Source organism: Rhodamnia argentea, chromosome 5 (genome assembly GCF_020921035.1).
Source record: "Rhodamnia argentea isolate NSW1041297 chromosome 5, ASM2092103v1, whole genome shotgun sequence".
In the NCBI taxonomy this organism is placed as follows: domain Eukaryota; kingdom Viridiplantae; phylum Streptophyta; class Magnoliopsida; order Myrtales; family Myrtaceae; genus Rhodamnia; species Rhodamnia argentea.
Window position 1 is genome coordinate 26,130,193 of NC_063154.1, and position 12,154 is coordinate 26,142,346.

The window sequence follows — 12,154 nt, forward strand, 5'->3', positions numbered from 1 at the left end:
TACGAATTTGTATAATTCGAGGCATGGGCACGTTCATTTGTCCATTACTATAGTGGCAATGAATAAATTATAGCAAGGGTTTGGTACGTATAGACAATAATATTCATCCGAAAGATTCACATACCTCGACAGCCGCCGTATAAATCCAGCCACATAGGAGTTAAGAAAAATGGACAGTTTTGGACGGTGTGGGGACAAAATGTGGAAGGTGGAACCAACAAAACAGAAAACAAACAAAGAATTCATGGAGATTAAATCTATTTTTTATTTTTTATTTTTTGAAATACGACTGATATGTGTGTGTGTGTGTCCAAAACGTAAATTAGCACGTGTATTCGTGGACCGACATGACAATAATTGAATAAGTATCACGAAGAGTGAACACGTTGGCGCGGTCAATGGTTGAGGCGGGAGGTTGACCAATTTATATGCTTGTGCTCTAAGTTAAAGGGCACATTAACCAAAGTGGATATTGGAGATGAGTTTTGCTTTTCACTTTGAGCAGGGAGTAAAATCGTTAATGTTGGAGATATTTTCCTCTGTTAAAAATAATTACAACACTTCTCGGGATTCTTCGTACTTCTTCGAATTGTGCATACATCTTCCTTTAATTATGCATATATATTACATTTAATAATCGTTTATAAAGTTATGTACTCTTCATTGTTCACATTAAAATATACAAAAATACCGCATTTCTCATTTTCGTGTATTTCTTATTTTGGTATTGAGGTGCACTTGGGTGTGGTACAATTCTCGTATTTCATGTCTTCTTCTTTTTCAATAACTATTAATATCCCTCTCTCAACATCAACCCTTAATATTGTTGCCTTTAATAGCCAACATCAGCATGTTATGTTGTCGCATAATCTTCAAAGCTCTATTATGTAAGGAAGCAGTGTCCATCGAGCATGTTTCATGATAAGGCTAGCGACACTGGCCATTTTTCTATCCACATCTGAACACCAATATACTCACCGCTCTCGAATGAACCAAATCAACACCGTCGTGCCGTGTAGTAGCCATGACAACACAAGCAACCATGTTAACGTCAACCGATTTGCTCTTCACCACATTGACCGTTTTGGCGATTCACTCAGGCATTTTTGTTTTTTAATCTAAACTCAAGTTGACATTTTCTATACAACATGTGAGAGATATTTCTCCAAGATATTTTCCTATGTCATCTCTTTGATTTTTTTCATATCTCTCAAAATTGCGAATATATTCTCTCCTTGATTGTGCACATCATTAATTGATATGTTACCTTAGATAACTAACTAATAATGCCTATTTGTATTGGTGTATCTTCATTGTTCATCATCGAAATGTACAGAAATTCTGCATTTGTCTCTTTCGCAAACCTCGTATCCGTAAAAATAAATGTAAAATTAAGGGCAGTTCATGCAAAATAAATGATTAAAACATAATAACATGGACTAACTAAGTGAACAACATATGGTCGGTTTCAACAATTCTCAAAACAACTAATTTTTCCTCGTTCCCTTTTCTTAAAAATTAGAAATTCACGTACTCTACTTTGGATTAAGAAAATTAGTGGGTCTTAGCACGTAACAAGGCTATGGTCAGAAATAATAGTTAGCGGATCGCTAGAAATAAATAATAGTTCTAAGTCATGAACTCCCTCTTCCAAAAAAAACACGTGTTGATTTTGGAATCATGGGTCTTATATTATTGTTCAATGTTTCGGAACTGTTCGACGTTTTGCCTTGTGGTCGTTCTGTTCTGGTTGACTTAGCTTATGCATCGGCAAGAATGGCGGAAAGTATGGTTGCGGACCCAACTCCACAAGCGCACTCCACACATCTTCCATCTCCTGAACGTTCAATAACATCTTTGGAATTTTTTGCGTTCAGAAACTCGAACACTTTGTTATCTTTTTTTCTTAGTTCATGAATGAAAGGCAACCGTTCGACCCAGAAAAAACATTCAATAACATCTGAACTCGAGGTCATCGCCGAATTCGGTCGGCGGGTTGAACGGGAACGTGATCCCAAATCGAGGTCGCTAGCAACTTATGCTCGGATTAAGATGGCCTTGGGTTTAGACGGGGTAGCGGAGTAGACGCGACTGCTTGGACATGTGAGATAATCTTGCCTATTTCATTCCATAGGGAAATTAGGAATCGAACCCGACTCCTAAACGAAAAATATCATTCGCATGCGCATTTCGTTTAGGTCATGGATCGCATATGCCGATCACGGGGCCTGTCCATACTGTGATCATGAACAAATGCACGTACGACCGGAACCCTCAGACTGAATAGATGATGGTTAATTATGAAGTTGAAAATTAGAAAAAGTCTTGGTCTTGGAATCACAAATTGGCCGAGTAAATAGTGATCGGTTGGGCAAAGAAATTTTCAATGAGTTTTCCTCACCGCTTAAACCGGGTTCAACAAACTTGATCTTCTCTCCTCATATTTCGTGGGGTTTTGGAAATGTTGATTCCTGAAGCAGTTCCAGCCCCCAAATCGACGCCGTCGCTGGCCACCTGCAGTGTCGGTGAACCGTCGCAGCTCTTCCCAGCTTACCGTTCGTCGACAGCTCTTCTGGCGAATTATTCAGTGGTGCCCCAAGGTCGCCTCAGCCCTCGATCGGCACGCGGTAAGTCTCTAGCGAGCATCCCAGAGCAGCAGAACTTGCCAACGCCTTGGTCCCGCAGCAGCCCTGCAGCTTCTAGAATAGTCCTCAGCGCGGGTGAACTCGGACTGGCCTCAGCTTCCTTCAACAGACGTCCGGCGAGTTTCCAACAGCCTCCGCAAAGCGCTGGCATGCTCTCATTTCCTTCCGGTGCATGCCCTCGTCCTCGGCGATCCTCCTTGGCATTCCCAGTTCGTCGCAGCGTCTCTTGCAGCAGTCTCCGTAATTGCCATCGCTGCCTGCTCGCTGAGACTCTTGCTCATGTAGTCCCGCCGGTCAAGCTCTGCTGCCTGAGTCTCCTCGCTGGTGGTTCCTCCGGTTGACGGCCATACCTTCACTTGGCGTTGATTCCTCGTGGTGCCGCTAGGTTACCTACTAACTAAGGTAGGCTCGAAGTACTTTTATGCGGGTACTTTGATGGGCAGCTTCATGCACGTGATTTAGTATCAAACCATAGGCTGCATCATGTATATTTGTCGATAATCTTGTGAACGACATACAAGCTCCATGAAATTTATTAGCTATCCATAGTTTTCACTAAGCAGAAATAGAAAAAAAAAAAATGCCGTTAAAATCTTTAGATTTTATGTAGATTTAAAATTAACTAGTTTCATATGATGCATTATACAATATTTTTTAGTAATCACACTATATGGGTAGTTTTTAGTTAATAATTGCATCTCATGCACAGAGTTCACTAGCATAAAAGGAAAATGTGAAAATTTTGAATTGGATCACTTAATTAATATTTGTTAAATGAGTTCCATGGGAAGTTCATTAGGTCACACAGTGTCCTAGGATTTAAATTTTCCATTTTGATAAAAATGAAATCAAGAATAACACATGTCATTTAGGATTAATTCAATTGATACCTCACAAAGATGTAATTTTAGAATTAATCAATTGACATCACTAAGAACTCACTATGCATATCATATTAGTCGATTGATTCTTGCATGTCATTGAGATATTTGAGTAGTGCATGAAAGTTCATTATTGTCATGTGGAGTTAGGTCTTATTCGTTCACTTTCTTAAGTCATGCGTGTCAATTAAATAAACAAAAAAATCTAGAACATATTGCATATTTGATAGTCAGTATCTCTTGCACAATCATGCATGTCATTCAAGCATTATGTATGCATATCTTCCTAACTAGGAGATTGCAAAAACTTTGTGGTGATGGACAGTGATATGCTTTGCTTTGGCTTAGTGAATCCGGGTTCCTTAAAACTTCCGTAATTTATTGACTGCTTCTGGTATTCGGGGTTACTTTTTTCATTGCGTAAGTGCATGATCATCCCTCCACATGTTAGTAGCGTAGGATAAAAGCAGCTAAGTTTTCCTGTGAAAGCATTTTCGATGTGAAGAGAAAATGAACTGAAAGGGCTTTAGATTATTCTAACATAAACAAGTTCCTAAATCCATTTAATCGAGTACCAAGTTGATATTGGTAGGGTTTAGGAGAGTCCACGCCAAACACGACTGATTGCCTTGCGAGAAGAAGCTTCATTCCCGTTTACCATTCTATGTTCAATCCTACATATAGTCTCACTGAAGACCGCAATTCCCTTTTCTTTATCACTCCACTCATTTTCGACGTTGTGTTCGTAGGAAGATGACGCTCGGGGAAGAACAGGTGAAGAGGTTTGAACTCGAAAGTAACAGGGATGGGGTGACACAGCTCATACGCCAAATGGACGAGTTGAGCAATAAGCTGCTACGACTGGCAGATCGTCTGGACAAGCTTCTCGCAACTCCACCTCCTTCTCCTCCTCCTCCTCCTCCTCCTACGTCGGATGCAATGAACCACATAAAGCCCAATAGTGTCGGAGCGAACAGCAAAGCCGAAAGTGATCCGGAAGTTAGCACGTCAAGACAACCGAGCGGCAGACATGTCGTGCCCTCGAAATGGGACCGTGTGCCGGAAGACATCATCTATGACATTTCCAGTGACGAGGAAGAGGAAGATAGGATGAGCTCGAATTGCCGAGAGTAGTGGCCTCTCTATTCACACACTTCTCTTCGCGCAGGAGTCGTTGTTGCTTTCTGGGGTCTATTTCATGGGATTTTGATAACTTTCCAGGGTTTGATTTCTTTCTTCCCATTTTCAGTAACGTAGTTCGTTTCTTTCCGTTCAATAAAATTACAGTTCATGAAAATTTTCACGGGCATTTTGAAGTACACCAAACTAAATCTTCTGATTACGATCCAAGATGAAATATGCTTCGCCTACAAACCCTAACTTAACACATTTCTCTCTCTTTATCGATCTCTTGATCGCGCCCTAGTCATCATTTTGATCGTTGAAAGCGCGTAATCCGTTCGATCTTGGCGGCTTTTTTTTTTTCCTGTAGCATTCTATCTTATTGTACGCATTTTTTTTTCTTCGATGTTTGAAACAACCGTCAATAACTTGGTCTATATCCGGGAAATGCGGACAATTCTCACTGTGGCCGTAAATCGCTCAAGGCTGGAGTCGTGGTCACTCAATTCGCCCCATAAATTTGAAGGATAAAGAAGCTTTAATGTTTCAATTTGTCTACCAAATGATATTCGAACTCTTGGTGCAGTCATGTACTATTTATTTATTTATTTATTTATTTTGGTCTAAATGTTCTAAAACTTTTGCCAAGTATGTATTTTGGGGGTGTTAAAAGCTCAATCAATGAAAAATGATCAATCATAGTGGCATTTGTCACCTAGAGTGCCAATATTTGTATACCGTGCTCATTTTGATGGCAATATATTTTTTTAAATCACTTAAATGCCAATTTTAAAAAAAAACAGTTATTTCAATGCCAAGTTTGGTAAGCTTTGCTGGAAATCACACATAGCTCGTCAGAGGATCCTAGTCAAAAAAAAAAAATTTAAATCAATAAAAAAATCCATGTTATACTAAAAAAATAAAATAAATAAACTAAAAAACTAAAAATAATCTAAAGAAATAAAAAAATAAAATTTTCCATTTAATTTTAGTTTTAAAAAAATTGACTTATTTTTAAGTTTAAAATTCCACGTGGTTGACATGTGGCTTGATTTCTTTTTTTTTTTAAATTTCCATTTAATATTAAAATATTAAAAATAAATGACACATAATTAGTTGGTCAGAATTTGTTGTCATTGGCAATGAAGCAATTGGTTTTCTTCGATTTGGCACTTAAGGGTGCGCATAGTAACACTTCGGGAAGTAAATTTCTACTCCATAAGTACTTATGGAGTAGAAATCCATTTGATAATATAACTTCTAAAATAGAAATCTGTTTAGTAAAAAATTTTACTTCTGAAAGAAATTTCTACTTTTAAAGTGAATTTTCATTTTTGAAGTTATTTTTTCTCCAATTTGAGAAGTTAAAAAAAAATAGCTTCTCAACTCAAGAAGTACTTCTTTGACCAAAAAAAATTTCACAAAGTATTTTTTGCCTCACTTTCTTTTCATTACGCCCTCACATTTTTTTCGATCAAACCCCTTATTCATCGACTTCCGTCACCGCCGACCACCAACACCCACCGCCGCTGCCGGCAACCGCCGATCACCACCAACAACCGCCGACAACTACCATCGTTAGCCACTGCCCATCACCGTTGGCCACCGCAACCGACTATCGCCCCCCGCCTCCCACCGCCTACTACGTGTCGTGACCGCAAACCATTGCTCACCGCTAGCCGTAACGTCGACCACCATTGCCGCTGCTCACCGCCGACCACCACCCTCTGCCAACCACCGCCACCACCGAATCATCGTCTCCAGCCACCAAAGTAAAATATCAATAATAATTTTTATTTTTAAAAAGTAAATATATTTTTAATTATTTTTTAAAGAAAATTAAAAATTTTAAAAATGAAGTAGAAATTTTTCGACCGTCAACATTAATTCTTCAAAGAAGATTTTCTATTAATAATATTTTAGATATATAAATTTTCAACCATTACAAAACGAATTTTTATGATTAGAAATCAACTTCTGGAGTAGAAGTAGAAAAATTAACTTTTGCTTATAAGTAGAAGTAGAAAAATCAACTTATGAGCGGAAATTGATTTCTCAAGCAGAAGTGATATCATGCACGCTCTAAGTGATCTAAAAAAAATATTGACGCCAAAATGAGTATTGCATACAAATATTGGCACCCTAGATATTCTTTTGCCCAATTATATCTATCCATTGTGGTGGCCTCATAAATATTAATGCCAACGATTGCACCCCGTGTATAGAAACTAGATTAGTAGAATTTCTCATTCCTTAGATCAAATACCCGATATTGCACGTTTTTATTCATTTTTTCTTAAATTTGTCTCCCAACAAAATTCGACGTGGCAAGATGTAGATTTCGGAACGCCTACTTGAATTTGGATATGGGGCTAGAGGTGGCAAATGGATGGGCGACGTTGGTTTCGATTCGTTTAACTTCGAATTTCGCATTTGATACATGTACAGTTCATCTTGATTTATTTTAGAAACATGATCGTGTTGCATTCGAATAATTTCAGGCCGATCGGATTTCTTTTCGTCTATCTTTTGATGCAGGTTTGGTTCTGGAACGAATGAATTAGTAAGATCAATTTTAAGTCAACTAAATTCAGTGAAGGGTCCACGCACGAATACAAGTCATTTCGATTTATGAAATTTCGGTGTAGATTTCGGGTTTGCATGAGTTCGAGCCACGTTAGGTTTGGTTCCATTCGAAATTCTCGTTTCTCCGGTTTCGAGTTGGGTCGGGTTAAGACGGTGGGATGAACCGGATGATTCAGATTCTTCGGGTCGGGTTATTTTATACAGGGTCGACTGGGTTTTTTTTTTTTTTCTTTCTTTGTTTTTCTTTTTATTTTTTGGGCTTTCGAAAGTGTTTTGGTTTTACCTCCATTAGTGGGATCGTGTGCGTCCGACCCAAACCCGTCTTGAGATCTCCACGGACGCCCGATCGTCCTTCTCCGAGGAGAGAGAGAGAGAGAATGGCGTCGGCTTCTTCATCTTCTTCTTCTTCGGTAGCGGCGGCGGCGTCGCCGGCGACGGAGGAAGAGCTGACGCTGACCGTGAAGTGGAGCGGCAAGGAGTACACAGTCCGAGTTTGCGGGGACGACACGGTGGGCGAGCTGAAGCTGAGGATATGCGAACTCACCAACGTGTTGCCCAAGCGCCAGAAGCTTCTCTACCCTAAACTCGGCTCTAAGCTCGCCGATGACTCCCTCTTACTCTCCCAGCTCCCTCTTAAGTCCTCCCTCAAGATGACCATGATTGGGTCGCTATTCTCCTTCTCTCTCTCTAGACTTTTCGTGTTTCTCTCACTGTATGTCTTGGATTCTTTGTGTTTTAAAGATGCTTGGATTTGGAATTTTGGTGCCATATGAGGCGATGGGTTGTTGGCTTTCCTCAGTTTTCTTGTGTTTCAATTTTTAGGAAATCCTTTTTGGGTCAGTATCAGAAAGGGTGGTTTCCAAAGGAATTGGACTGCTTTGTTTGTGAAGTAATGATAATTTGAACAAATGGTGAAGTAGTGGCGAATGCCGGAACTTGGGTTGGGGGAGATGAATGATTTTGCAAACTCTTACATGATGGCCGGAGGTAGAAATTCTGATGGAATTTCAAGGATTATAGTTAATAATTTCTGAAGATTGCGCTGAGGTTGAGGCAATGACCCTTGCCACCCCTGTTGGGTCCGTCATTTGTGAGGTTTTGTTCCTAATTGGTTGGATTCTTCACTTTTTATGTATTCTCGACCAATGTCGTGATTCAGCTCGAGATGGAACATAGGTTTGAATGGTTTAAAGCAGCTCATTAATGTGCATCCGTATGCATAACTTAAAAAAAGTCTCTTTGTTGTCTTCAGCAATGGACACAATTTATACTGCCTAATGTGCACCTACATTCAGCCTGCCCCGTATATTACCAACTTTCTACTTCTATATTTCATAGTCGGGCCTTTCCCTATGATAAGATCATGTTTGATGGCTGTTTGGACTTTTAGTTCACTGGCATGCTGTTTCATCAGATTATAGAAGTAAAAATGTGTTGGCTTGTGACAGTACATGGACAAGCATCATGCAGGAAAGACCAGCCTTTCTGTAGCAAATTTGATTTGCTAGTCCCCTAAACTACGACTTTGCTGAGTATTGGAGTGTTAGTTCAAATATCACTTTGTTTCATTAGATTAAAAAAGAAAGGAAAGATGTGTTTCACAGTACATAGACAGGCCTTTATGTAGCAAATTCCATTTTTTCGTTTGACTCTCTGCTGGATGGCTATTGATTTCTGTTTGCAGGACTGTTGAAGATGATCTTCTTGTGGATGAAGTGGACTCTCCTGAAATAATCGATGATTTTGAGCTTGGACAGGATGATGTTGTTGACATCAAAGATAAAGAAGTCAATAAGCGGAAGCTGAGAAGACGGGTAGATCAGTACAAGGTCAGTTTCCCCCCTCTTAAGCGATATATCTGAACTATTTAAGAAGACCTGTCTATTTCGAGTCGGTGTCATTTGTCCTTAGGCATTTGATGGGAGTGGAGATTTCTTTCCCTCTGAAAGAATCTCTTCAATGCATTTTCCTTTTTGGCTGGAGGCATAACATTTCAGTTTCACAGAAGTGGTTTCTCTCTCCTTACTCCTTAGCTGGTGAATAAGCTTGTGTTATTTATCCAGATGGAAGAACAAACAGTTTCCTTGAGGAGACATAAGACATGGTTTTCAAGACAGTAGTAGGATGAGCACTGTATTATTTTTTTCCTAAATTGTTGTCTAAGAGGAAATGACGTTGGTTAATTGAAATTCATTGCCACTGTCCGAAGAGAACTAATACAAGACACGTGTGGTGTGGTTAATGTGTTAAATCCAGAGCCAGTGTTATAAAAATGATGTTCTCTATGTGAAGACCGATGTGTGATGCTTCTGATCTCTGTTTTGAAAGGAGCAACAATAACTTGCTATAGAATTATAATCATTCTATATTACTTTGGATTTTAGGGTTGAAACTCAATGGCAAGGCAGCTTATTGTTACTAAAAATTTAACATGGATATTCAAATTGCTCTCAAAAGAGGAGCTTTCTGCAGCACATTGTTTGGGGTGCTGATTAATTGATTTGTCATATAATGCAGATTGAACTTCGAAACCCTTGTCGTCAAGGAAAGAAACTGCTTGTTTTGGATATTGATTATACTCTTTTCGATCATCGGTCCACAGCAGAAAATCCTCTTCAACTGATGAGACCCTGTGAGTAGTCTGCATTTTACACGTTTACGATTTGTGATCTTTCCATCTGGCTAACTGTAAACCCATACACGCAGATCTTCATGAGTTTCTCACTGCTGCTTACGCAGAGTACGATATCATTATATGGTCTGCAACCAGGTATAGTTAATCTTGCTTCTTTATTTGATCTTAGTTTCATGGTAAAAGCATGAAAGACTTTTCCGTCTTGAATTTCCTTTCCATGTCTCAAGATTATTTTTGTGTGTTGCTGGTTTATTATATAGAATAAATCGTGCGAACCCCTTCTGCTTTGGTTAAGTTGCATATCATCTCCTTTTCTGAGGCAACCAGACTGGATTTTCTTAAGTACTTAAAAAATGGAGAGATAACTAAGCATCTTTGTGTGGGTAAGGGTCTGTTTTTTCATTATAGAGGAGTAAGATGTGTTATTTGTCCAAGCTCCACCTCCTGGGGGTTCCTTTGTTATTTTTCCTAGTCTTTAAGCTTATGCCATTGACATGCCTTTTCACTGAAAAGGCTCTATGAGAAATTCGTATCAGAAATATCATGAGATGGAATAGCAAAATTTTAGTAGGAAACTAACAGTTGGATACCCTTTTCTAATACGTCTATTTTCTTTCTGTAGCATGAGGTGGGTTGAGCTGAAGATGGGACAGCTAGGGGTACTTGACAATCCTAATTACAAAATTACAGCACTTTTAGATCGCATGGCAATGATTACAGTACAATCAGATTCACATGGAATCTTTGATTGCAAGCCACTTGGCCTAATATGGGCTCAACTGCCAGAGGTATAGCTCTCATATATTATATCAATAGATGTTATTCATGTAGCCTGGTAACCAAAGAAATTGCTACATACATCTCCTCTAGCGGGAGTTTTTTGTTTTTGCTAGATGTGGATGTACATGAATAGGCGCACGTGTCTCTATCGAACATAAATGTGCTTATCTCGAGAATATCATGCACCATAGAATTTCTTCTACGAACCTTTTATGCAAACATTTGTCGATTATAGCCTAAAACAATTTTGTGGCTTAAACCGATCTGTTTGAGATTCTTACGCTGAACTTAACATGCAAATGATTCTTTAATGCAAGTGCTGCACTTCGTCATAGTCCTGGGAATCAATTGGTTTTCATGGTTGAGACTGTCAAGACATAGGTACCAGTTCGCTTCTGATGGGGACAATGTGGCAGTATCCATGCAATATACCTAGTTCTTAGCGTAAACAATTAGTGCGATGACCTCTCTGCCATCTCATGTAGGTGCTCTATTGTGGCACATGCATCTGTTCATGAATCAAGTTGCATTTGGCTTTATGTGCTCAAGAAAAGTATGCCTCTGCCGTGACCTTGTATTATGGCATTATGTTGTTATTCTTTCACATTTATAGAATTTTTTTTTTCCTAAGTATCCTTATTGTTACTGACTTTGCGCATGCCCCTAATTTTGTATCTTAAATATGAGATCATCTTGAAAGTTGGTAGATGCAGAACTATTACATTCACGCGAAGAGTTCTTACGACTGTGTCTTGACTTGACAGTATTACAGTGCGAAGAACACCATAATGTTTGATGACCTGCGGAGAAACTTTGTTATGAACCCTCAAAATGGGTTAACTATCAGGCCATTCAGAAAGGCTCATTCAAGCAGAGACAGTGATCAAGAACTGGTGAAGCTTACTCAGTACTTGCTTGCCATTGCGGACCTTGATGACCTTAGTTCCCTTGACCATAGAAACTGGGAATTCTTCAATGAGGACAATGCCAAAAGGCGCCGGCAGACATGAATTCAAGTCACAAGCTCTTGCATTTCCAATATGCATATTTATGCCTCATCTGGCAAGTCCACCTTTTTCTCTCAAATACATAGTACTCCATTATGATTACCAAAGACTAATACTCCATTTTAAATTGCCAAAATAAAAATACTAATTTTGGTTGTCATACGATCTCAAATACAATACATTTCTTGCTAAATGAATCTGCTGGCCTAGTTGAGACAACTGCCTATGTAATTAGTTGACCATGGAACATGAATGAGAATATTTACTTCTTTTATACTTAAATGGTGTTGCAGGTCACGACTCTTGGGATTCATGTCATATCACCTCCAAATCTTCGGCTTTGTTGTATAGATTGGCATGGTCTTTCTTACAGAACACCTCTTTCATTTCTGGGACGTCAATGCTGGCCAAATTTTTTTGACGCCGACCATCACATTTCTGGGGTATCCAATGCCATGTATGAGGATGTCAGATGATATAATAAGTTCCTTGGAATTG

The 12,154-nt window shown here is 39.1% G+C and overlaps 1 protein-coding gene across 2 annotated transcripts; it reads left to right on the plus strand.

Moving 5' to 3' along the window:
• The first annotated feature begins 7,543 nt into the window (after positions 1-7,543).
• On the plus strand, positions 7,544-12,026 carry LOC115730100 (ubiquitin-like domain-containing CTD phosphatase). 2 transcript variants are annotated; one of them, XR_007198508.1, is made up of 7 exons: positions 7,544-7,898; positions 8,919-9,063; positions 9,752-9,866; positions 9,941-10,004; positions 10,492-10,657; positions 11,414-11,711; positions 11,950-12,026. XR_007198508.1 is itself a non-coding variant. In XM_048279331.1 (6 exons), exons 1-6 carry the CDS (start codon positions 7,612-7,614, stop codon positions 11,657-11,659), a joined length of 1,023 nt encoding a protein of 340 aa, XP_048135288.1. In that variant the 5' UTR covers positions 7,544-7,611; the 3' UTR covers positions 11,660-12,026. The 2 variants fall into 2 exon arrangements, 1 of the variants encoding a protein (XP_048135288.1); XM_048279331.1 differs by having other exon boundaries at positions 11,414-12,026.
• The last annotated feature ends 128 nt before the right edge of the window (positions 12,027-12,154 follow it).